Here is a 27678-nt window from a genome sequence, read left to right on the forward strand (position 1 = left end):
CCTATTTCAGAGCCAGTGGTACAGATAGTTCAAAAAAAGATAACTGCACAACTTAAATGGAAGAGGTTTAGTGACACACCATGAAGGAGTACTGTATTCTCAAATGTGGCAGTTTAATTTTCAGACCACTCACAAGCAAACTGAGTGCTGTACCCACACCCTGTGTCGATAATTTAAGAGACATGTAACCTCTGTCATGAAGGCCACATTAATTGTCACTAAAAATTTTAGAGCATTTCTGTTGGCAAAGCTATTTTTCAGACAACAGATGGTTGAAAATGAGCCCCGACTGTAAGTAGTGTTGAGTCAGTAACCAACACTGCAGCTGAACTGTCCAAATACAGGCAGACTAAGGGGAACATAGGCTACCTGGAAAACTCTTCTGCATCAATGTGTACAGACTTCTTTTAAAAGGAAAGGCAAAAGTTTCTTCACGTCCTGACACTGGAGTTAAACCTCTCAGCTTTTGACTGTGTGCACAGGACACTCATGGCCTGAATTTCCAGTCATGCTTTTAATACCCTGCGTTATCTTCTACCTACACATTTGTTCCCTTAATTTTGAGGATATTCACAGTGTTATGCTAAGTGCACTAAAATGGCTTTCTAGTCACAAGAAGGACTGCAGTACTTTGCCAGCTCCAGGAGGGGGGATCACAGATGGCACATGAACCCACCGCTGGGACGGAGCTCTGGGAGTTCGACTCCGACTCGCAGTTCCACTGCATCTGTCATGACCACAACATTTCCTCAAACCACAAGCAGCACAGAATGCATTTTTTTGGCCAGGCTTTGTCCTTATCTCTACAGAGAATATTTTTCTCCTGCACTTGTGAACTGTTCCCCACAAACCAGAGCCGTTCCTATTTAAAGGAGAACCTCAACGTGGCAGGTTCACGTCGCACCAGATGGCACCAAAAGGGCAGCTCAAGGGTTTCAATGTCTTAAATGGAACTTAGCATCAAGCAGATGACACATGCTATGGAGTAAGAACAAATGTTAGTGTTCCTCGGGATGGTTTGTGCACTGCAACACCTCGTACTGCAGGTTAAACTGGGCTTTGCTGTCATCACCACTAAATTAAGTTCGTCCTTGCAATGTGATCGTTTCACCACAACCATCTCATGGTTAAGACCAAGAGCCCAGTGAGACACTCGAAGTGCCCTGGAATGGTTTCAGGTCTCTGCAAAGGCAGTCAGAAATCCAAGAGAACCTGAAAATACCATGTGGTGCCTTCTGGTTCACAAGGTACTTTTATGACTTAAAAAAAAGCATATGACCAGAGGGATTTATTCTGTGAGTTTTGGGTTTTTTTGAGAGGTGGGGAGGAACCAGTCCCAAAACTCAATGAAACAGTCTTCTTCAACAGGCTTTAAAAATCGGGCTTTAATTCCCCAAAGTGTAAATATAATGAATAAAAAGGTAGAAGCTAGAAAGCCTAACTACTAAATTGGTAAAAATAATTTTAGATCTCTATTAAAAGTTTACTACACAGTAATTATAGGAGGAGATTATGCCTTTCCCAGACTTTCTAAAAATAAACATTTACTTCCTTCGTGCAACCTGCTTCCTAGCAGGTGTGGGAAAAACGCCAGTTTTCATGGGAACAGCATCATCCACCATAATCAACTCAGTTAAAACAGTAATTTGTAAAATCTGCTGCAAATATTTTAAATAATTAATCCAGCAAACTTTAGTTCAGCAACTTAATATTGCAGTTTTCCTTTAAACGTTCTTGCCCTTTGTAAGATTTTTCTCAAAAAAAACCCATAAAAACACCTTCTAGCATAAGAGGCAAAAAGGCATGTAACCCAGTAAAAATTGGCAAACCAAAAGGTTTATTTTTATTTCTGATTTTATTTCTGATTGCCATATGAAGATTGCCATAGGATGATGGTTCTGTGTTATAATACGCTGCAAGAATAATTCACACAAAATCCTGTCCACGGCACTTGAGGTAATAAAATAACAAAGACTCAGCAAACAAAAACCTTGAAGAATTCAAATTTCTTTTGCTAACAAAATTACAAGAAGGCCCCTACAATTTGCTACCTCCCATATGTGTCAGAAAGTGAAAAGTGTAGAAATTACTGAACCTTAGGACATAGGAAAACAGTAGCAGCTCTGTCTAGGATATTGAAAATTCAGGTGGGACTGTAATTTGGGCACCTGTGTAATCATGTTTATTACCCTAAAATAGGTGACCAGCTGCAATCTGCAAGAACTTAAGAATAAGGCTAAGAGGCTTGTCATGCACTGACATGTCGAGCTGAAAGCACAGAACAAGTGCAATAATGGCCAGAGCCTTGCTGCAACACAGGCAAGAGGTCTGCTGTGCCATTTCTAACATAACTGCCAAGCTGTGGTCTTTTTATACTAAAGCAAAGCTGGCCACTTATCTTAAGAATTCGATTATCACCGTCTAATGGGATTTGACAGCACTGATAGGAGTTCATATAGGCTTACAAAGGAAAAGATCTGAAAACTCCAGAATTCAAAGGTAGTCCTTCCTCCCATTTACCATTGCTATGCTTTGTTGGTGTGTAAAAGTGCACCGAAACCTCAGAACAGATTTTAATATTTGCCCATGTCTCGTTAACACACTGCAGTCTTCAAATTTACACAGAGCTGCAGTTCTCCTGGGTTTTTTGTTTTTGTTTTTTTTTTTTGTCTCAAGCGTCACTCATCTAACTTAGCATGACAGCTGAGAAACGATGTCAGATGCCTTTACAGTTCAGTTTAAAAAACATCCTCTACCTGGTATCTCTGCGGTGATTGTCTTGCTGCTCCCTGAAACCTCTTCGTCATCATCGGATGAGCTGGTGCTGGAGTCACAGGTCAGGTCGCTGTCGCTGGTGCTGCTGTCCTGCAGCAGGTTGTACTTCTTGCGAGCAGCTGCCTCCCGCTTCTGCCTCAGGAGCCGGATCCTCTCTTTGTGCTTTTGGCTTCGGTGCCCCTTTGCCTTGGTAACTCGACCGTTCTGCTTATCACTGGACTGCCGGTTTTTCTTGGCAGCCATGGTTGAAGTTTCGCTCTCGGACCTGGATCTCCTGGATTTCCTCCCAGCTGCGGCCCCAGACGCCGCAGAAGGGTCTCCCTCTGCGACAGCTTCAGCTTGACAGGGCTCATTCTCTTCTGTGGAAGACAACGTGTCTGAGTCAGCCAAATGCCCACTGGAAGAAGGGGAAAGCATGCACTGATTAGAAGAGTCACTCTCATAAACTCGACTGCCCGTTGGCTTGTCGCTCTCCGTGGATGCCAGCTGGGACTCCGAGGAGTCTCGCCTCAGTTCCATCAGCAAGCAAGGCATGGAAGAGAGCACTGCAGAGTCTGCTGGAGTGGGCATGCTGTCCTTCTCGGTTTGTGTCTCGAGCTCTATAGGTCCGTCTTCATCAGGAGCAGTCTCTTGCTTTTCAGAAGCCTTTGGTGGAACTTCTGAATCAGCAAGTTCTTCAGCTTTTCCCACTGCCTCCATCTTCATTGCAGAGCAGAAAGGTCCTCCTGGTGTTAAAGCATTGAGCACGGGGTCTGGAAGAGTGGGTGAACTATATGTGGTGTTCAGCAATACAGCACCCTGCACAAGAACAGAACAGTAAGAATAATTTAAACAAATGGCTCACCCATCCCTGCTCTTCACAGTATTACCTGAACAACCCATTGCTTCCAGTTATACACAGTATGGTTCACAGAATCCCAGAATGGTTTGGGTTGGAAGGGACCTTAAAGCCCATCCAGTTCCACCCCCCCTGCCATGGGCAGGGTCACCTTCCACTAGACCAGGTTGATCCAAGCCCCATCCAACCTGGCCTTGGACACTTCCAGGGATGAGGCAGCCACAGCTTCTCTGGGCAACCTGTGCCAGGGCCTCACCACCCTCCCAGCCAACAATTCCTTCCCAATATCCCATCTAACTCTGCCCTTTGGCAGTGGGAAGCCATTCCCTCTTGTCCTGTCCCTCCAGTCCCTTGTCCAAAGTCGCATTCCAGCTCTCCTGGAGCCCCTTTAGGCACTGGAAGGGACTCTAAGGTCTCCCAGGAGTCTTCTCGTCTTCAGACTGAACACTCCCAGCTCTCCCAGCCTGGCTCCAGAGCAGAGTATTGTACTGTTCAGTATTGTGTTGGTTTTCTCAATTTACTTTTTCCTAGTGAACTTATCATGTTACACTGAACTATTCCTTTGTTTTTACACATCCATGAAAGATGGTACTGGAGACACATTAAACATGATGCACTTCACTGGAATAATCAAAATAGATCAGAAAATAATAAAAATATTTCTGAACTCCTAGCTTATAAAATTTAATCAATATGTTATAATCAACATATGTCAAACTTCTTTACCTAGACCTTTAAATATATTTTAACAGACAATTTTAGTCCTTCTAACAACACCAGCTTGAAAATTTCCAGACTTGGCAGTCATCCACCTGGACAGACCAGAATATAGTTCAGTTTCCAGATCTATGGGAAGTCTACTTTCAGCTGAACAGGACCTCAACCTCATAAAACTACAAAGTTTTTCTGGTGATTTCCAAACTGTACCAACGTGACAGAGGAGAAATTTCATCACTGTGCACAGAAACTGAAGAAGCTGCTGAACATCACAGAGCAAGACTGCAGACACCCTCCTATTCCAGTGGAACTGCTCTGCCAGTTGACTTTAGGTACCAAAGACTTAAAGAACTGGCAGGAAGTGCTACTAAATTGTCAGAGACAGGGCTATAGGCACTGTCTTTGGAGGCATTAGCTACATGTAACACAGATTTGCTCTCAGGCAAGAACCACCACACTGGTGAGTCCCCTAAAGATGTTTTAGGAGTATCTAACCCACCATTTGAGAGCTCCTTGAACGTCTCCCAAACAAGTCCTGGTTATATGAGAACCTGAAGGCTGACCTAGTTCCCCTCACATCTGCCAGGAAAGCAGCATCAAGTAGTAGGGGCTGCAAGCATGAAACATTATCCACCCACACCAGTATCCCGTACTTTACTTCAGGTTATAATTTAACAAATGGCATTGCTTCAGCATAAATATAAACCCCAAGCTGTTTATCTGATTGATAACTTGTATGTTATCTACCAAAAAATACCTAAAGCTACCTCAAGGAAATTTTGTTTGAGAGATCAATAGTTATCATCCTCTCTTCATTATTCACACTTTGCCTTTCACCTAGATTTTCACTTGGAATTCAACACAGAATAAAGATCTTTCAACTACCACATTTGCTTGCAGTTCAATGGTATGGAACAAATTCTTTATAGGTTCAAAATCACAGTAAACAATAAATTTATGGCATTTCAGAAAACAAAGTGCGAACGAGAAAAAGCAGCAGTAAGATTTAATCTAAAAAAAATGGACTTCTGCAGAGAAGGGCAGTCAGTAATTGAGCATCCTGAGGAAACCTGGATGGTTCAGAGAGAATTTTTCTGTACCTTGACAATCCTTCTTCAGTTTCCTGATCCATCCCAAGATGCCTGTTATTGTATGTACGTAACTGTACGTATGTAATTATATGTATGTAATCTCCAGCACAATATAAGGGTACTTCCCTGCTTCTAAAAGGGGCTGTGCCAAGCTCAGCTTCGTCCCAAACTCACTTTGAAACTCCATTTTTTAAGAATACTAAAATAGAGTTCATGTTTCCTTTAGGCTAATGAATGAAATGCTGTATGGTGCAAGAGAACTATGAAAATACTTAAAGGACAGGAACACCAGTTAAGGAAAGAAAGGTTGGCTTAAATTGGACAACACAAGGAAGATGGAGATGACAAGACTAAGTCTGCTAAACATGAGGGGACAAAAAGCCACAAAACCAAAACTCCAAACAGTAAACTCAGCGTTTTCCTTCCAAAAATAATATTCATACTGCACACTGCAGTATGCATAAAATGCATACTGCAAAATACAGGAACATATATATAAAGAAAAATATTTGTGAATACTTGCGCTGAGTAAAACTCTCTTGAAAACAACTCGAAAGAAGAATTTCTGGAGATAGTAACTTAATGTGAACAGTAAATATCATGTAGGAACAACTTATTTCCAAGGCCACAGAAAAGCATCAACAAACCCAAATGATGAATACACACGTTATGAGGCATAAATGCATCTCAATACTGCAATAAAATCACTATTTCTATGTAATTCATTCACAAATCTACATAATCCAGTAATTCTCCCACTACAAAGGTAAATAAAACACAGATTTGACAACTGAACGACTGGCCAAGACTTCTGCATGGTGGGATTTGTATCGTACCTGGTAGTGCAAACCCCAGCTTTGCTCTGGTCATGCAGTTGGAAATGAAAAATACCTTCTCTAAGAGTTTTGAAATGTACAGACAGGGAAAGGAAAAGTCTGGTCAGACAGAAACCAGAAGCACATTAGCCTGGCCGAATGAAAATATATTTAAATAACCATACTAATAACTGCAGAACAGCTGCTGCCCTATTCAGCCTTTTAGCCCGGGGAGCACAACGAAGAGAGCTTGACACGAAGCTAAAGGGCAGCCAAAGTGAACTACAGGCTTTTTTATACCAACGTCCTGCTTGGGAACATCATTTACCTCACAGCTCCCAAAGGGGAAGTACGACACCTGTACTTGCCTTTCCATGTCTCCGGCCTGATAGCCAGAAAAAAACCCAAAAACTTTTCATCGACACGTTGCCACCTTGTTAACAGTCTAATTATAATGATTTTATAGGATTTTTTTATTATTAAGTGGGATCTTACTTTAACTACTCCAACTACACTGGTTTAATCCCTCACACAGCGATCAGTGAATTATATTTTCAGTGAGCTGGCAGCACAGGGCAACAGCACTGACATGTGTTTCTTTGTCCATGGAAAAAATACCTGCACTGGTGAGATTTGTACTCTCCGGGTCCCTTCAACTGGTTATTTAGACATCACCAATTCCAGTATTAGCATGTACATATAAACCAGAACTTTGTCTTTCTCTCACTGGAAAAAAAAAAAAAAATCTAGCATGACTCAAACAGACTTTGCTGCAGGGAGGAATACAGGCAGTTCAGGGGAAAATATCTACACCAAGGAAAGCCTTGTCTCAAAGTGAAAAAAATGTGCTTATTTAGTTCTACTTGAGAAATGTATAGATCAGCAAGAAGAGACTATATTAAAAAACTCCTATTCCTTTCTTGCCACTCACTTTTCCTGCAACAGTACTAGAAAAGGTAATCTCAAGGTGGTGCTAGAGAGAGACCATTTTTTTTACTGCAATGAGAACAAAGCACTGAAGAATAAGTTGTGACACTTACAGACACAGATGGATACTAAATTAGACACTGATTGGAAATGTCATTATTTCACTAATCAACAGATACCAGACCAATTATTTTAAAAGGCAATTCGGTAAAAACTTCTAGATTTCTCCACCAGAAAATACATTATTTTCCAGTCACACATAGAACACACCGATTTGCAGAAATTATTAAACCACTACCTGGAAAACATTTTGAAATTGTGGACTCATTTCTAAAAGCACATCATTTGTACACAAGGAAATGTGAAGTTCAGTTAAGAAATCCAGAATGATTTTGAAGGTCAGGTTAACAAAGGCAGCCCAGCCTCTCCAGCAGTCAGCTGCTACTAACAAGGATGAGTTTTGTCCCTTACTCTTTTCCCACCTAATTGTGACTGCACAGTCATATTCTCTCCTTTGCACCAGAACCCGTTCTTGGGTAGGTTCCTTTAACTAAGCCAGCAGAAATCAAAATGAGAAAGTAAGTGAAATTTTCTGCCACACCCGTCAGGAAGGAGAGAAGGGAGGGTAAGCAGAAACTATCCCTTTAGAAAAACACAAATCTGATGAAAAGCTACCTGCTGTTTTGTCTCATCACACCCTGAACTCACAGGTTCAGCCTACACACGGGAGAGGGTCCTGAGCAATCCCTTCACAGCACTGTTTGCACTGGGAAGGCATTTTTTTAGATAAAAAAAGTGATTAAAAGCAGAAAAAACCCAGAGCTGACAGGAGCTTCCTAAAGAACAACTGTCACGTAATATATACCACTGCACTAAGAGTTACATTGAAGATGGCAGGTTTCCCACAGCAGAGAGGCATCAGATGAAATAGAGTTGCAGAGCAGCAGATCAGCTGGATGTGGGTGCCTCTGGAGAGGGACCCTGAACAAAGAAATCCCCAGGCAATTACACAACTTACGCACCAGCCCCTCAGGCGCGTAGTCTGCGCCTCTTGGCCTCTTTGGTCTGGGGTCTTCCTCCTCTATGTCCACGTCCATGTCCACGTCCATGCAGGCAGGCTGTTCAGCCCCTGTGGAGCTGCAGCTTTTGCTGGTGGTTGTTGTCTCCTGATCTTCTGGTGTGAGCTTCTGGCGCTCACCGGCAGAGCACATATAACTAAAACAGCCCTTGACTCAAGGTAGTCAGCACTGAGCAACAACTAAAACATCGGTGTGTTATCAGTGTTCTAAATGCACCAAAGACAAAACACAGCTCTGTATCAGCTGGTAGGAGGATTACCAAGAAAACCAACTCCATTTCAGAAAAACATCTCAAGGTGTTAAGTTCACAGCTTGCTGTGAACTCTGAGGTTGAAGGCTCCATCAAGTCCAGCTACTCAGGTCAAGCAAACAACAAACCAAATCATACAGTATTATATATTAACAGCTAGAATGTTCCTCATTCTAGTTACAGCTTATTTAAGCTGAACAAGGAATATCTCTCAACAGCCTGAAATACTTAATAAACACCATGACACCTTAACCTCAGTTGAACATTGTCATTTCAGGTGCTGTTTGAATGGATTAATGATAAAGAATGCCCATTTTGTACAAAGCAAACCAGCTCTTTTTTTCAGAAGCTGTGGACAGGACAGATTCTTACTTTGCAGGTACTACATTTTTCACAGCACCCTGCTGTTAAAATCACTTTAGTTTATTTCTAAAACATTTCCTCTTAATCAGAGTCCAACGAACCACTTCTTTTCCCTGCTTATCACCTTCTTCTGCTGATTCTAGCAATTGCTTAAATGAAAAAAGTTATCTAGGAGAACAGTGTCTTTTAGTGCCATTTTAGTTGTGCTGAAAGAAAACAATTTGGACAACCCACCTCCTCTCACCACTTGCCATTTATTTGCAAGCTGTAATTTTTTTAAAAAATGAGAATCTGTACCTATATTATTGCAGCAAATAACATCATGTATGTTCTTTAGGCTTGTGTGACTACATAAATGAAAAGTTAAACTGTATTGCTGCATACAAGCTAATTGTTCAGAGTACATAGCTAACTGGAGGTCCTTCCAGATCCTTCCTGCTCACAGTTCCAATGCCACAAAAGTCAGTTATTTTCATCTAAATCTGAATATATGTTTGATATTTATATGAAATTAAATACTACAATGGCTTGTTCTTACATAAACAATTATTTCCATCACCAGTGGATTACATTATCTCACGCAGATGAGCACAGATGGAATAAATCAGAGGTGTGAAAGAGGTAATGACAAATGCATACAACATGGGCTAATAAAATTATGTAAAACAGCTGACTATTTTTAAAAATGTAAACACACAGGCAAGCTCGTCAAGAACTCTGAAGGTAATTCGACAGACTGTGTGTCTGGGGATGGTGGGTTAGGAAAGGACAGAAGCAGCACACAGCCTGGGCTGACTGTAAAGCACAGTTCATGTCAGCTTCATAATACAGGAAAAGCTTTTGGCAAAAACCAAAGTTATTCTGTCTTCTGACAGAAGGACATGTAACCCAGAAGATGAGAAGTGATAATGAACCTGTCCACTTGCAAAGCTTCACCAAAAACCATGTAGGGGTAGCTGTGTGTTGGTCATGCTTTTTTTCCCCCTCCTTGAATCGCCTTGTTTTCCATTAGCTGACACTGAATTAATCAGTGAACTCGCCAGCAACATTCTAGTACAAACAATACATACAGATATCAGAGAAGACAGGGTTTGGGTTGGAAGGGACCTTAAGGATCATCTTGTTCTACCCCCTGCCATGGGCAGGGACACCTCCCTCTAGACCAGGTTGCTCCAAGCCCCGTCCAACCTGGCCTTGGACATTCCAGGGAACAGGGCAGCCACAGTTTCTGAGGGCAAATTGTGCCAGCACCTCACCACTATCACAGTCAAGAATTTCTTTCTAGTATCTCATCTAGACCTGCCCTCTCTCAGCTTATAGCCATTACCCTATGACAGACAGCAACCATTTCTAATTAACTAACACAGCATCCATCCAAATAATTAGACCTCTATCAGAAAAGACAGATCTGCATCCAGACAAATGTAGAAGAAGCACCAATGTTTTCTGGACCTCTCAGCTTGTTCAGTTCCTCCCCAAGATACCATACATTCCTTTTTTCTCTTTTATTTTCTTGTAAGCATCACACGTACCCGCGCACTTAAAACAAGAGGAGTGAGACCAGCACTCACTCAATTTAGCTCAAGACAGTTGACTCAGCTCTGTGTGGATGTGTGTGCTCAATGCTCTACAGCAGATTTTTCATAACACTGTGCCACCCCCACAGGGATACTGTGTAATTTATATAGCGTTCCTTTGAAAATGCTGCCCTAAAGCTGACTCACTGGCATACAATTCTACCTAAGGCACATTTCTGGGAGTGGAGCTGGCTCTTTATCAGATGATTCACAAACCAGGCCTGGTAGCAATCCCAAATAATAGGACCCTTCTGAACCGACACGGTAAGAGAATTGCAGTGGAAAACAAAAGAAGAAAGGATTAAACTAATGCTCTGTTTCAACTGGTTTTGCATAAATAAAAGAAGGTTAAAAATAGACTGCACCTACTGGGTGCTCAACAGGCTGCATATACAAATTATCCAAGACTGAATACAAATTACAAATTTGTGTGTTAATACAAAGCTTTGCGGAGCATCCTTTGTAATCTTGAAAAGAAACACTTTTCATCCTGAATAAGAAGCAAGACTTCACATTTAAATACAAGCTTTTGCATTGTAACGTTTAATGCACATATTCTGTCTCTTTCAGAGGAAAGGTAACTACCAGCTATGGTTTAGTTCACAAGTCTGCACACAGGCTTCCCAAAACATTCACCAGCTGCACTGGAATCCCACAACAAAAATAATCACAGTCCTTGCACACAGATAAAAGCACTGGGCCAGCTGCACTCACCCTGCTAAAAAATCTCACTTCTTTACCATAGCGAACCCCTTTTTCTCATGGGCACAGCAATTCAAAGACTGCAAAGCTCTCTACTCCAAAAGTTAGAGGGGGCATATCTTTACTAATACCTGTTCCAAGTGACTGACTTTTAATTTTTTTCTATCAACAAAATCAGTGGCAGAAATCAATACTAGGATAGCATTGGTTTGTTTCTTTTTCTCTCTGCTAGGTATTAGCTACTGAGGATCATCACACAGATGGACCACCTTTTTCTAAGATACTGAGTTTAACTAATCTTTCCACTTTACCTATCCATTCCCGTCACCAGAAGGAAATGTATTCTGTGCTTTCTCACTCTGTATAAACAGGCCTCCTCTTCTCAAGAAATGTTGGTCTATTGTTCTGCCTTGGTCAAGAATGCTCACAGTAAAGCCATATCTTAAATTGCCTGAGTATAACAGCAGCAAATTAATCCTAATTTTCAAAGCACATCTTAAGAAGAATTTATCTGAGATACCCTGAAAATAATCAACATTGTGTTATTCACCAATAGCTCCAAATGGCGGGTCAGGACAACTGCAATGCAACTTCAAAGCAGTAAATCCATCTCAGCAGTGCAGTACTCCCAAGATCACAAGGACTAGAAAATACCTCTAAGATCATCCAGTCTAATTTTCAACCCAGCACCACCACCATATTCACCACTAAACCATGTCCTCTAGTGCCATACCTGGGATGGTGACTCCACCATTTCACCATCTTCACTCCTCCACTTCCCTGGGATTCATTCTAGAAGGGCTTGTGCTGTCTCCCACAAAAATCAAAGCCAGTCCAGCATGGACAGGCACAAATGTCTCCTGCTTTTTGTGCTATTTGGAAACCTCGAGGCAGCAATGAGTGCCATGGGACATGGGCTGCAGGGAGCCTTTAATCCATCCCAGAGATCACTGCCACTGAAAAGAGACAGACCTGCCTCCCCCTGGGGCTGTGAGCACCCACCAACTCTGGTGGTAACTCCACCTCCCAGAGGAAAGCTGTGCACCTGGGCTGAGATCAGAGCCAGGATCCAGAGGGGCAGCAGGAAATCTTACACAGCAGGCAGCAGCCACGGGCCTGGAGCAAGGCAGAGCACCAGGGATTCACCAGGTCTTGCCAAACACTGCTCCACAATTGCACAACCCTTGACATCAGGACAAGAGATGCTCTCAGGAGATAAGTTTGTCTTGTTTTGTCGAGTTCTGTGTAAAGTTCCTTTCCAGGGCCCCTGGTGCCCACCCAACCAACACTACCACCTCCTGGTCTGTATCCTGGCCACTTCCCATTGACTCTCCAGCATTTCCCCCCATCTCACAGCCATTCAAGAGCTCAAGGCACTGAACTAGACTTGCAGTGGATTTACAGCAGCCATTTAAACAAAGATGAGTTATGAGATACTAAGTAACTCTACAGTTTATAAATATTTTATGATCAGACCTTTTTATGCATCTTTGCCATGGGAAATAAACAAAACCGACCCTCAGGAATTTTAAAGCTTCAAATACTTTAATTCAACACCAATGAATGTCTTTGCCTTAGAGCAGTATCTTCCTGGCACAGAGCAGTAACATACCCATTTTATGGTCTGGCCAGCTGAAGATCAGGTGACGTGCCTAAATTCTACAGACAAGAGCTGCAAGCCCAACAAACCCTGATCTCAAGTCATTTTCTCATCCACAAAACCACTAATATTACTAATTCCCTTAATTACTAAGCTAGCAGTATAATCTAAATATTGCAACATGAATTCTCAGCAGGTATACCACGAAAAATAAATCGTATCAATACACTTAGAGGCAAAGTCACGTGGCATTCAAATGATGAAATTCTACAGGAAGATACCCACTGCTGTTGGGCTGTTCTTGACACCAAACCCTTGACCTGTTTTTGGCCAGTAACAAGAGGTGCTGATTGATTTCAGCACCCCCTAGATTGCTAACAATTGATAGCACAGCCTTTATGTGTCCAAAGTGCTCCTAAAAGAAGAAAGCACTCAGTGACACAGGTCTCAGTGTGAAGCAAACACAGGTTGGTTCTACAGATGAACAGAAGCTGCTTTGGGTATTTCAAAACAACAGAACTGACCAGGCCAAAAGCCAGTTACATGTGTGTTTTGAATAATGCCTCTAACATGGGTTTTACTACCAGATACTTTCTACAGTATTTGCTCCCAGTTGGCAAAGGAGAAGAAATCTGAGCTCGACTTCAAGAGGACAACAGACAGACCAGGAAACAGACATTTCTTTCCCACAACACATAGAAGAACTTTGCATATATTTGACTACAGAAATTAAATAACAGTATGTAACAGGATACCAAGTTACCAGCTACAAAAAGAGAAAAAGAAAATTAAAAGGCAGTTTTCAGCAGTGGCCTGCAAGTACTGACAGGAGACAAAAAAGAACACCACACAACCACCCCTCTCCCCCCCCCCAGAAAAAAACCACACGACTTACTTATCCATAAATAAAACCACCATTTACCTCAAAATTATTTGTTGCATTATTATTCCTGTTTAGGAGAAAGTGGCTCAGCTGGCAGAACTTTCTTCAGCATAAAACTAATCCTTAGCAACAGCAGACATAAACTATATAAACAACTTTCCCAGCAAAAGGGAGAGATAGATGGAAAAAAGAGCATCAAGTGTGGAGTATTAATTCAACCCCATTCCATTCATTCAACACAGTCTTATTGTTGCTGAAGGGTGGCAAGTTTCATACAGACAAACAGTGAAATCCACTACAGATGTTAAAAACTAGAAAAAACATTTTCCTCCTGTAAAACAAACAAGGGAAATTGAGGTGAGGTCTATAGCTAATTATTGAGGGCTTATGAAGTGAACTCTGGCAAGATATTCAGTGAATTTCCTTAGCTTAGTTTTATGGTATTCAACAATTTCTTACAGTGAGCAGATCAAAAGCCCATAAATTGCTTTAAGACTACTTACTAATAACAGTAAGTGGAACCATGAAAAATGAAATTTTGCCTTAAAGGCTTTCTAAAAAATAATGTCCAAAGAAATACGGGGGGGGGGGGGGGGAGTTTATGACTCCTCACAGAGTCTGCATAGTGCTCATCAATAAGTGTTACCAGCTCTGGAGGAACCACGGCTACTGACAACTCAAGTTGTATTTATCAGCAATGGGCTCATGGGCACTGCTACCCACAAGCCCACTCCTTCCCACAATGACAACTTAATTTCCAAAAGACCTCTAATCAAACACAGTGAGGCTCCAGACTACCAACACTTCATCCAACTTACTTAATTAGGAGACAGCCTCCAAACCATTGTATTTCCAACCACAAATTAAGAATTAGTAGACAGCTTCCCTGAGCTACTCTTTAAGAACATTTTTCCCTAAATTGCCAGATTATTTAGAACTGGCTTTCTGGCAAGAGATGGCATTCCAAGAGAGCATGAACCAGGAGAGCTAGCTGAGGAGTCAGGAGAATTACCAGCTGATGTAAAAGCCTCAGTACAAGAGAACAACACTGTCTCAACCTTACCTGGCTATCATAGCATTCCTCTTTGCTTCAGAAAGTTTGACAGCACTGTTGGAGCACGCAGCACCAACCTCACATCGGTACCATGGAAATGCAATATTCCCAATGAAAAACAAATTACTGAGACGGTAATTGCTTCATCATGCAGACAACTGGCATTATAAAGTCTGGCTCTTTCTTATTCCCAGCTCTGCTACTGTGAGTCACTTGGCCTCTACCCATGTTGGATCTGCCTTCTCAAAATAAGTCGTGAAACGCTAATGATCAAGCGCCACGGAACAAGACATCAGAGCAGAAAGGTAGCAAGAGGAATACTTAACCAATCGAGGTCTGGCTCCTCCTGCTCATTTCCAAGAAATTTGAAGCATTGAAGCAGAAGAGCATTGTGAAGGACAGTACAGAAGCCTCACTATAATGTCAAATCCATGATTCACATATATTGAAAGCAAAATGCTGGCTTTAAAGAGTCTCTAAACACTGGAGTTTAATTAAAAAGTGACCACGTGTTTTGTTTACGATTCAAGAGTTGTCAGATTGAGCAATAAAAGCTTTTAAGTAGTCTTTGAGAGCAAACATCACAATGTGTGATAAGACTGAAGCCTGTACTCTATTCTGCTACTTCAATCAATTTCTGAGCACTGGACAGACAGACTACGTGGTCAAACTGATACAAAACCCCTAAATACCTTCTTAAATAAAAAGGGATATTAGCATGGATTATTCTGAATCTGACTCACCTCATGACCACGGGCAGGTTCCTTGACCTCCCTGAGCAGTCAGTAATGCATCTGACACAGTGTAACAGCAACACCTGTGCCACGGAGCCACATCTCATTTCCAGTCCTGAATGACTAATCCACGTGTGCCCCAACTGCAGGGAGCCACTCACAGCCACCGAGAAACCACTACAGGCTCCATTCAGGATGGTCAGACACAGGAAGAGGCAACACTAACGAGTGGGAAGAGACAACTATACCTTTAAATTCGAACCCTTAAGCAGTAACACCATGCAAGTGACAAGGTATCAGTCCCTCACCTTAGCTCAAAGACGAACTGTGCTAGAGAAAGCAACTGCAGAGGCTAACTTTTACACTATAAGCACATTTCCATTTACAATCCCTTTCATCTAGTTCTCTTTTTGCTTAGAATTCCACATTTGTACACACTGCATTCACATACTCAGAACTGCAGTATGCATTAAAAACGTGGAACAGAGATGTGAAAGAAAGCATGATTTTTGTGCTGATTTGTGTTGTTCAAGTTCCCTGTAATAATATCTGCTGCCACTGATTGGTAACAGTTCTGTGCTAAAGTTAAAGGCTGAACTCCCACTTACGTGCTGAACACTTATCTTGGTTCTGGAAAACCAAAAGTTGTTTCCTTTCCACATAAACCTCAGGTCATCTCAGAGCATCAACACAACTGTATCACACAACTTTAACCCAGAGCTCTTTCCCAGCACTATGCCCTCTTCTAGTGCTGTTTCATTTTCAGTTCCCAATTGCTGCTAATAAGGTTCAAGTGAGCAAAGATGAATTTCTAGTTTTATTACTTCTTTCCCAGAGTGCTTGTTTTGAGGTGCAAGTCACACACTGCTAGCTATTGTGTTTAAATCTTTCACTGTGGTCCAATAAATGTGTTATTAACTCTGCTGCTCAGCTTCTGCCAGTGTTTAGAGTTTTCTGAGTGAGTCAACTGCAGAAGCTGAGATTGACCACAAATCCAATTCTGTCAAAACGTACCATGAGTACACTAGCTCTGAAATGTTATAGACAATAACACGAAGGTTGCTTGAAACTAACTACTCATTTGGAAATGTCTGCAAAGCTTCTAATATCACTAGATAATGGTGACATTTTGGTCAGAGGGTAACCAGCCAGGTGGATTACTTGTTCTGCAGCCACTTTCACTGTGTGGTACGTAGAGACTCCCATCTCATTAACAGATGTTTAAGTGAGATGTTGATATTCGGGTGGGTCACAGGTGGCACATACATCCTTGGTGGAGGAGGCAGTTGATGTGATAACATACAAGAGAAAGTGAAGAAAAGTGAACAGAATCCACGCAAAGAAGCCTGCATTTCAAAGGAAAATACATATCAAGGAGATGGGGAGGGAGTACCAGGACAGCCAAGGCAATTATTTCTTGTTGCTCTGATCAGCTTACACCAACTTATCTCCTTGATGTTTAGTGTTCAAAGCCCCTTATGATACTCCATATCTCTTTTTGTTGGTTCAATCTCACCTTACCTCATCAATCCCACCTCCTCCACAGTGCCCGTTTGTCCAAGGCAGGCACACATCCTTCCTATTTCTCCTTTATCAGTCAGAGCAGGGCTTGCTGTTGTGTGTTGTGGCTGTTCTCAACTGCCTTGTGGTTGGCTTCAGGTTCCTTCCCTTTCCCCCTCCCTCTGCAGGACCCAGTTTAAAGCATCCTGACTGGTTTGTGCACTGTAATTCCCACCAAGGCTCTGTGCACTGAGATGCCCAGGCTGCCCTGCCACACACATCACACATCTGAGTGTGTAAGGCCACAGCCGTCTCCTCTTCCTGATTTCTCAGGAATTTCTCATCCCACCTCTTCACGATGCTGACCAGCAATTAGGCTGAAGAGCAAACAGAAACAGTCGACAGAGCGTAATTACAAATTCAAGTGTTCAAAAATGAGTCAGAACTGCTATCCCTGCACTGGAGGGCGAAAAGCAGCTGCTCAGGCTCACGTACTGCCTTCCATCACACACAGGGTCCCTCCCCCTGGTTCCCCAGACAAAACACCAGTGTCACTAGGACGCCAGAACTACAAAAAGCTGTGTTTTATTAGCTTTCAGTAGCCACATAACCACCCCCACCCTCCTTGGAGCTTCTTGTGCCAGCACCAGGCTGCTCTAAATCGGCAGAGGTGAGAAATACTCAGAATACTTAAAAAATTACTGCTGCTGGACAGACGAGTTCTCCACACTTCATCTCACTGCTTTGGTATCATACACATATATAGAAGGGGATGGCTGGGTTTAGCAAACACATGACAAGCAACTTACTGTTCTCCTCAGAGCTTGTTAAGAACCTTTTCCCTCCTCAAAGGCCACGTTTCCCTCCTCCAGGGCAGCAGGGAAAGCTGTGCTGTTGTGACTGCCTGACTTCCAGCTCTTGTACCACAGGAACAGCAATTACAGGTGTTAACTAGGGTAGGAGAACCACACCACGGAGACCTCAGAAGAGTACCATACTCGGTTTTCATCTCAAGGTCAAACATGTTTTTAAAAGGCTTATGCAACATTAAGACACTTTAAGAGAGAGATTTTAAATTTAGCATTTGTTTGCTGTTCCAAGGGGAGAGCTATTACTGTTTGTACTTAAACTTTTAGCTTGGAAAGAGGAAATAGGGTAGTCCTTGCCCATAAGGGAAGCTATTACTTGGTGTGATGCTTGACAAGTACCAGAGGAGATGTAAAAACCAAACAGAATCTGGGGGAGGGGGAATTAAAAGAAATTTTACATTTTTAAAGAGATGCCCATGGGTTCAAAGATTTACTTACTCATTCATTTTTAAAAGCTAGAATTACTTGACAGTGCAAAAAAAAAAAAAAATAAATCAAACAGGACTGACTTATGCCACAGCATCCTGACACACAAGTTTTTTTCAGCCTTTGAAGTGTGGTTCGGTACTTTGTGCTGGTTTAAAGTGCACAACTAGTCGTAACCAAGACCTTGTTTAACTAAGTTACTGCAGTTGTGGTTTCAACAAGGTACCTACAAACTTTCAGGCAAGTGGCCCTGTCCCACTGTTAACAAACTAAGACATAAGTAGAACTAGATCCTACTTAACAAAGGTGGAAGTAAGGTAAACCTTAAAAAAAAAAAAAGCCCCAAGTCTTTAAAAAGCAGCCTTTTAAGTGGTTGTCCAATAACCTCAAGGCAAAGAAAGTTACAATACTGGAACTGAGGAAATAGTTAAAATATTACAAGTCTGCCCAGGCTGCCTTTTTTCCCTTTTTAAAAAAGAACAAGTAGCACAGTTAAGTTTTATATTCCCCTCGGATGGCTGCGTGGCTCAGAGCCACATCTGCAACCCATTAGACGTCAGGAGCTCAAGGGGAACCCGGGACAGATACACAGCGAGCAACTTGAACTTTCTTTCCACATAAAAAAATCGAAATTCCCACCAGTGGAATACACCACCAAAAAACAAAAGAAACAACAAAATAAAAACCCCAGAGAAGCGCAACCCCGGGGCAGCAGTTACACCCGTCGTGATTCCAAGGGGGTTTCTTTCCTCCAACAGCTCACACGACTTGAAAAAGCGTTACGGGAGGGAGAGGGGGGGGGAAGAGAAAAGCAAAAAAAGGTACTTTGTTTTACAAAAGTCCCCGGGAAAGACCAAGCGGTCCGGGAGCTTTCCACCGGGAATCTCCATCCGCTGGGTCAGGGCAGAGCAGTGGCGGGGCTGGACCAGGAGCAGCACCAGGACCAGGGTTAGGGCTAGGGCTAGGGCAAGGAGCAAGACTAGGAGCAGGCGTATCCCCACAGCACCCAGCACCCCCGGGCACCTACCCTCATCCCGGGGGATGCGGGGCCGCTCCCGCCGCTCCCAGCAGAGCGCGGCCGGTACCGCCCATCCCATCCCACCCCTTTTCATCCCATCTCACCCCTGGGCTCGGGCCCCCCCCGGCCGCACTCACCTGCTGGAGGCAGGGCCCCCCCAGGGCTCCCCGGCGGGGGCAGCGGCCGGGGCATGGGCGGGCGGAGCGGCGGGAGCTCCGGGAAGCGCCGGGAAGCGCCGGGAATGTCACCGGGGCCGCCGCGCCGTCACTTCCGCCCGCCGGGCCCAGAGCGCCGCGCGGCGCCGGGCCGGGCCACAGCGACCCCGGGCGGCGGGAGCGGGAACGGGAGCGGGGATGGGAACGGGAGCGGGGATGGGAATGGGAACGGGGATGGGAAAGGGAACGGGGATGGGAATGGGAATGGGAGCGGGGATGGGAACGGGGATGGGAATGGGAACGGGGATAGGAACCGGAACGGGAGCGGGAATGGGAGCGGGAACGGGAACGGGGATGGGAATGGGAACGGGGATGGGAATGGGAACGGGGATAGGAACCGGAACGGGAGCGGGAATGGGAATGGGAACGGGAGCGGGGATGGGAATGGGAACGGGGATGGGAATGGGAATGGGAACGGGGATAGGAACCGGAACGGGAGCGGGAATGGGAGCGGGAACGGGAACGGGAGCGGGGATGGGAAAGGGAACGGGGATGGGAATGGGAACGGGAACGGGAACGGGAGCGGGGATGGGAACCGGAACGGGAATGGGGATCGGGCTGGGAATAGGGACGGGGAGGGGGACAGGAGTGGGAAGGGGAGTGGGAATGGGGATGGCAATGGGGACGGGGGTGGGAAGGGGAGTGGGAACGGGAATGGGGATGGGGATGGCAATGGGGATGGGAACAGGGATGGGGATGGGAATGGGGACAGGGAGGGGGACAGGAGTGGGAAGGGGAGCGGGAATGGGAACGGGGATGGGAATGGGGACGGAGACGGGGACGGGAGTGGGAATCGGAGCGGGAACAGGAGCGGGGAGGGGGACGGGGATCGGAGCGGGAACGGGAATGGGAGCGGGAACGGAGATGGGAGCAGGAATGGCAGCAGGAATGGGGACGCGAACGGGAACGGGCTGGGGCCAGATGGGGCTGTGCCCGTGACACTGTCTCTGTGTCCCTGCGCCTGTCCCTGTGGCACGGCCCGTGTCTGTGTCATTGTCATTGTCCCTGTGTCACTGTCTCTCTGTGTCTGTGTCACTGTGTCCCTGTGTCTGTCATTGTCACTGTGTCTGTCACTGCCACTGTGTCCCTGTGTCTGTGTCCCTGTCCCTCTGTGTCCCTCTGTATCCCTATCCTGTGTCACTGTCCCTTGTCCCTGTGTCTCTGTCACTGTGTCTCTGCCTCTGTGTCTCCGTGCCTGTGTCACCATCGCTGTGTCATTGCCACTGTCCCTGGGTCATTGTCACTGACATTGTAAGTCACCGTTACTGTAACAGTCACTGTCCTTGTCCCCATGTCCCCATCCCTGTGTCAGTGTCCCTGTCCCTGTGTCGCTGTCACTGTGTCACTGTGTCACTCACACTGTCACTGTCCTTGCCACTGTCACTGTGTCACTGTGTCACTGTCACTGTAGCAGTCACTATCCCTGACCCTCTCCCTGTCCCTGTGTCACTGTTACTGTCCCTGTCATTATCCCTGTCACTGTCACTATCCCTGTCACACACAAGCCCCAGCACCCCTCACACACTCGCAGGAGAGGCACCCTCCAACGCTGATCTCCCACTGATCGCCTCTAACACTGATCCTGGCGATCCTGCTTCTGCACTCCCTGACATCACAGGATCGTCAGGGTTGAAAGGGACCTCTGGAGATCTTCCAGCCCCAGCCTCAGATCGGACTCAGATCCGAGTCCCTGGGGCTGGGTGGGGGAGCTGTGATGTGCAGTCAGGGCCGAATTTGTAATGCGCTCGTTAAACATCGCCCTGGCGTTTCCTAATCAGAGCATTTCGCTTTGCACCCCCGGGGCGTGTGTGCTGCACAACCACACAGTGCATTGCAGGTAGCGCCCTGCGATTGGGAAACGTGGCAGCAATCGTTTTAGCACAGTCCCTAAGTCCTGATCGGGGCTGCAAACACCTGGGAAGTTCGGGAGCTGAACATTCACCGTGCAGCTGCTCGTGGCACAGAACCAGTCACAGGGCTAATAGTAGAGAAGCATGTATGCATCTACCCACACCACCACCCAAACCATGCTGGGAACCACAGACATTACATGCTCCCTCACAAGGATTCATCATGTTAGGAGAAATAAAGAGACAGGTTCAGGTAGAACCAGAGCTGCACGTTCAGGAATTCACAATTCTTTTTTAAAACAGTGTTTTGCGACTTTGCAAGATACTTCTCACCAGGTATGTAAAAAACTTTCTTTGCAAGGAAGGTGAATGCACTATTTGGGGTGTCAGCATGAGGGAACACACTAGTAAGATACATACTTATGGAAAAATAAAACCTCCCCTGCGCTGGGCTGCTGGCAGCTCAGATCCAGAGTCTGCTCCAATGCAGCTTTAGCCATGCACTGCCACCAGCTAACACCAACCTCCACAACCCAGCTGGCTGCTTCGGGGAGGAAAAAAAAAATAAATCCAGAATCTGTATTTAGAGGGAAGGATGTGCTCTGGAGGCATGACCTTCAGGACACCTGCAGGACATCAGGCTGCTCACAGGTGTTAGGGCAGGGCAGTCAGGAACAGGCAACGCGGGTTTGGATGGAGTGCAGAGGAGCAGAAGGACACAGGTGAGGACGGTGAGCATCTGCCTCAGATTTGCAAGAGGGAAGCAGCTCCAAGAGCCACAACTGCAGGAATCAGCAGGCTGGAGGCTTTACGAAAGGGGAAAAAAAAAAAAGGGGAAAGAAATTCCAACTGTCGTAGGTACTGTGGAATTAGTAAACTAAGCAGGGACACGCTAGTGATCTGTAAATGTTTGAATTAAGTAAGTGGCACGAAGGGAGAAGACTGGTGATACATTAATGGTTTTAATGGGGTGAAATTACAGAAGGGCATGTCTAAGCTGAGAATCCGTGTGGAAAGCTTTTGAATGGAGAATCATGGGCTGGAAAATTGTCTCTGTAAGGGAAGTGGTGAAAGCTTTATTGCCTGAGATTTTAAACGCCAGATTAAGATGAATACCAAGGGACTCATTCTGAATTTTCAGGGAGACGGGGCTGAAAGATTAGGAAAGGAAAGGGACAGGCAGGAGGTGGTACTGGCTCATGGAATTCTGGGAATACAGCCCAGTGCCTCTTCTAGGCTCCTTTGGCTCCATGTTATCATTCGTTGACTGCCTCTGCCAAAACTGAAATAATTTCAGCATTTGTTACTCTATGAGGAAGCAATAAGAACTCCTCTGCCACGAAGAAAAGAGTAAAGAGAATCTCAGTGGAGCACCCCTAGAAAGGACCACTGAGGATGGGAGTAGCTGTGGAGGGCCCAGAGATGCAGCCCCAGCCTGAACTTCCAGGGGATGGTCACCATGACCTCCCTCTGTGGCATTCACACTTCCCCAAGGACAATGGGAGGAAGTTCACCCAGCACTGGAGCACAACCCCAAGCCAACTCCCCTGCCAAACCAAAAGCTGGTTGTGAGAGCACTTTGGCTCACAAGGGCTTCCAGGCTGGCTTCCCTCACCTGGCTCTTGGCAGAGGGAGCGGAGCTCCTCCGTCCCTGCTCCCATCTCTCCCCCAGCACCAGGGCATAATTTCCCTCCAGCTCCAGACTGGAGAATGATGTTTCATCTCCATGCATCTGATGGCAGCATCCATAGGGACATTGCTAAGCATCTTCTGCGAAGGAATACATAGAAACTTCACCTTCTGAGTAACATGTAAGTAACACCCATTTCCCAAGCTGGGGTGTGGGCTGCCAAGCATCTGAAATCACAAACGTGCTGCTGAAACCTGGCCAAGTCACCTCCCTGCTCCTTCATGAGGTTACCCAGGCTCCTCTGCAAAACTGGGACCATGGAAAAAGTGTCCAGGACACTGAGGGGTTCACTCATGCCCGAGCTACAGCCCAAATCTCCTGGGGAAGGAAAAGAAGTAAAACCTTTCCTTGCTGCTGTGTTTTATCAGCCAACATCATCTAATTAATCAGCACAGCTGCTTAATTAGCATTAGAGGCATATTTATCACGGGGCTAGAGGAAGCATTTATTAGATTAATTTGTAGTTTTGGAGTTGTTTGATATTTTTTTACTGGAGCTTACGCAGTTCAGTGCTGAAGGACTTCAAGGCAGATGGAGGCAGTGCCGTGTCTTCCCACACAGGTGGTACCTGGTGAAAAGAGAAGGAGCCACGAGACTTACTTTAAACCCATTCTCATTGGTAAAGCCTCTGCTTACTCACTTGTGAGTTATTTGTTTGGGTTTTTTCTTTTAGGAGAAATATTTCTGAATTGGAGAAGTAGAAATACTTCCAGCCCGGTACTGAAGTTTTTTTAAGTGAGGTAAGTGTGTAAGAAAATTAGAAATATTTCTGAAGCTGCTTGAATTACCAACAGCGACTGTGTTCTCGGATACAAAGTAAAGGATTTCCTGTAAGGTCACACCGACCAGGATTATTATTGTTTCACTACAGACCTTGTAATTTAAAAAGCCAAAGAACAGCTTAGAAATACAAAACCTTTCCCAGACTTCTGAGACTTATTCAATACTAAATGTAATTTAAAGAAATCCTAAGTACGCTTAGCATTTGACACATCAAATTTTTTTGCTTGTTAGTACCCAAAACAGCATTGAGTATCAAGATATTTGGAGAGTTTTACTGGAGGCAGTACAAAATGCAACCAAATCACTTTTAAAATAAATCTTGAAACATTTAATATTTTTTAAAATTACATTTAAAGTCCCATATTAATACAGTATATCCACTAAAGGATTGATATGAATGGGAAAAAAAAAGTGAACACCTTCAGCCAGAGGAAGCCTGAAAAGCAGCCACAATGAAATGTTTGCAACCAAGAGGATGTTTTTATAGTACTAACCAAAAGATACAGCAAAAGAGGTTCCATCCACATCTTTTGATTCAATGCATTTGCGGTAAATAGATACACATTTCAGCTCAGAAGCCTTAAATTTGCATGGTGTCTTTTGCATTCCTCTAGCATTTTTATTATTCTAGTTTTAGTACCTAAATGTTTTCTTTTAAATAAATCCCTATTACTTTGCTAGTTAGCAGATGAATTTTAATACATTCTTTTTTTTTGAAAGCAGTTACTATTTTGCATATCGGCCCGATAAGAACAGTATGTCACTTTGTGGCAAAATGTACATGAGTTTTTTTCTTGGAGTTGACCACCTCATATCCGATGAATCATTTTAATTCTTCCCTTTCTTCTTTTTTTCGGGTGGAATTTGGATCCTCACATTTTCCATGAGGAGGAATTGAGTCGCATGGCAATAAAATGCAAACATCTTTTGCACGTTGTTGGGGAAACTGAGGGCTCTGCAGGCAGCTCAGGGCCCACGCCGGCTGTCAGCTTGCAGGTGTTAGCAGACAGGTGTCTCCAGAACTCCATCTGGGAGCTCGGAGAGGAGCAGCTGCTGTAATCTGAAGGGAGGCTGGAGCAGCGGAGGCCTCTCCAGGCGTTCCTGTCTCTCTCACTTGGGATGTGAGAGAGATTCCATAACATCCAACAGCCAAGGGTCCAGCTGGCAGACACCCGCTGTGACCTCCATGGAAACACTCAACAGCTGCCCGGGCAGAGGGGGGAGCCCAGAATCAAATGCTTTCTCAGCCAAGCACTCAGGCTGGCGTGCTCCTGTCTCGGCAGGGCCTCTGTGAGGTGTCCCTGTGCTGGCTGGTCCAATCCAAAACACCAACAGCGAGGAAGGATTTCTGCTTGCCCTGCAAGGCACCCTGCCCATGCCAAACCAAAGAGCTGAGAGACCTTCCCAACACGCTCCATAAATCTCATTTACTTGACTTTTCCCGTTTCCATCAGAAGCTGGACTGTCGGACGTGACAATTCTCCACAGATTTACGCTCAGCTGTGACACACGGCTCAAATGCAGCTGCTGGGGATTTCTTTCCTCCTGCAGTTTCCAGTGCTAGGAAGCAACACGTGGCTGTCTTTGGGCAGCTCTCCAGCCAGTCTGGCCCTGCTGCTCTCTGTGTTCAGGCTCTTCACGTGCTGTGAAACAGCAGCAGCCGGGGAGTGGTGCAGCTGCTCTGTGGGCACAGGGGGGGAGAACAAACACACCCCCTCAGGCTTCACAACTGGTGCTAAGGAAGCACCACAGTCCAGGGAAATCCTCCCAAGCCTGGAGTCATGGTTACACGTGTGATATAAAAAGCCTTCATCTGATGTTAGCCGAGGAAGGCTTGAGGCTCTCATTAAAAAGCAGGGCTGGTAGCACTCTCAAGCCCTCATTTAATGCATCCCAGAGTGTGATCAACACTCCCTCACATCTTAAACACTTAAGCAAAGCATTTCTAATCTGCTCTTAAAAGCCTCCAGTGATTAAGATTCCTTAATTGTCAGGCCATGACCCCCAGTGCCTTACACTGGCTTTCTTGTTTCTGGTGTCTACCCAGCCATGTTCTGATGTCTTCCAAGACTTCTTTCCCCTTCCACAACAGGAAAATCAGATTATGCTCTTGTTCTTTCCATGTTCAAAGACCACTCCAATGGCTTTAGGGTGGTTTTTGTTTCTAAGCATGAGCTGTACCTGTAGCCATCCCTGCACTACTGCACCAGATTTCACACCAGTTACCTCTGAGGTAATTTCCCTTCAGCCAGTTTAGTCCGTGAATTTTCCACTTGCTTTTATCCTTGTTTTCTAGCCCAGAAGGAACCAAAGATAAACAGCCACAAACCTAAGGCAACTAACCCTTTCCTAACAGCTCAATTTAAAAACCTGAAACTAAACAGCAACTCCCTCCAGTGTATGGAAGATGAGGCTGGAGATTCCCACAGGCAGCAGCTCTCTCAGCATCCTTCAATTCCTCCCATCATGGCAAAAGAAAGGAGGTGATGAAGTCACACTTGTATTTTATTGACACCAGTGTAATTTTGAGCTTGCAGCTTTTTAGAAATGAGAGCTATGCCCTAAGCATGATCAGACACAGAGCTCACCATGCTTTTGCCTTGAGGGAGGACATGAAGCAACAGAATGTCCCTTCCTGCAGATCAGTGAAATCGATTTCTGCAATGAAGTAACAGCTCCTGGGGACGTGCACACCGTGCTAAGTCATGGCCACAGTCTTCTGCAACTCTTAATTGCAAACAGATGGAGCTACAACTTGTTACTGAGAGCACCACTACTTGTCTGGACATCACCCAGTGCAAACAGGTCCATGCCCGATGTCCTCAGGCCACTGTTTCTAGATTTTGCTTTTTCCCTACCCACAGGAGATTTTCAGATTTTTGGCTTTAGTATCAAACAGCTTCCAAAAGCAGAAGTGTACAAAACACTTCTAAAAGTGTTGAAGACTGCTGTGGTGGCAGCATGGAAATAAGAAGAGGGCTCAGGAGACCCTTTTGGAAGATGACATTTGAGGTAGAATTGGAAAAGAAATCTATCTGCAAAATCATCACATCCCACAGTGGTTCTGCAAAAATATTAATGCACTTTCAGGCCTAGAAATGTCTTACTGTAAGGATCTTCTTTTTGCTTTTTTTTTTTAAAGCTATCCATGCAGTATCCATAGAGCTATTTATCTGCTTTCATTTGCTTAGCCCTATTTATAATGGAAAGAGAAACAGCAAGTTGTCAACAGTAGATTGGTACCTCTCAAAGCCCTGAAAATGGGCAAACCTTACAGTTCAGTGCCATGGGCTTCTATTTTCTCATATGACAATAAAACTATAGCAAATGAAGAGGTTGATGCTGCTAGGTCTCAGCTCTTCTGCAGGGCTGGACAACCCTTTCTGTGGAGAAATTCACCATTATTGAGGAGACTAAGTAGGAAGTGGCCAGAATGATTTCTTAACTGCTCTGTTCACTTTGATTAGCACATCAAATCCCTGCTGAAGACATTAAGGAGAAATTTAACTGTTTGCTTCTGTTTAAAGAAAATGCTTAAACTAAGAGGCACTCCAGGTATGAGCCTACAACTCATCTGCACAAACTTGGCAAACATCAGACATACCTTGAGTACCTCAGAAAAAAACCTGTATGTCCCCAACCCTGGAATGGCAGGAGAAAACAAAAGAAGGAAGCGAAAGCCAATGATCTAGTAGATGTAGAGCCTGTCCTCAGACAGACCATCAGAGAGAGGACTCCACGAAAAAGTGCAACCCAGAGACTGAATATGGAAAGTGAAGAAAACCAGACTCCCTGATCAGTTCAATTCTAAGCAGTAATGGTCACCCAAATCCTGACAGCAGGGACACGTGGGGAAGGTGCCGTCTGGAGGCCAGTTACAGGTGTGTATCACACAGGGAAAAAATAACAAAGACAACAGTAC

The 27678-nt window shown here is 44.6% G+C and overlaps 1 protein-coding gene across 4 annotated transcripts in view; it reads right to left on the reverse strand.

Annotated features, from left to right (window-relative positions):
- Positions 1 to 19469, reverse strand: part of CZH18orf25 (chromosome Z C18orf25 homolog) — a 46563-nt gene extending 27094 nt beyond the window's left edge. For 2 of the 4 annotated variants that reach the window (XM_032675515.1, XM_032675517.1), the window contains exons 1-3: positions 19356 to 19469; positions 17715 to 17856; positions 2757 to 3573 (exon numbers count right to left, since the gene is read on the reverse strand). In XM_032675515.1, the coding sequence (XP_032531406.1) occupies positions 2757 to 3480 (724 nt within the window). In that variant the 5' untranslated portion in view covers positions 3481 to 3573; positions 17715 to 17856; positions 19356 to 19469. Of the gene's footprint in view, positions 1 to 2756; positions 3574 to 15414; positions 15438 to 17714; positions 17857 to 19355 lie in introns of those variants that run through there. The other 2 variants (XM_032675516.1, XM_032675519.1) reach the window with 2 other exon arrangements.
- Positions 19470 to 27678: the final 8209 nt, after the last annotated feature.

This window comes from Chiroxiphia lanceolata, chromosome Z (assembly GCF_009829145.1).
Source record: "Chiroxiphia lanceolata isolate bChiLan1 chromosome Z, bChiLan1.pri, whole genome shotgun sequence".
Lineage (NCBI taxonomy): Eukaryota > Metazoa > Chordata > Aves > Passeriformes > Pipridae > Chiroxiphia > Chiroxiphia lanceolata.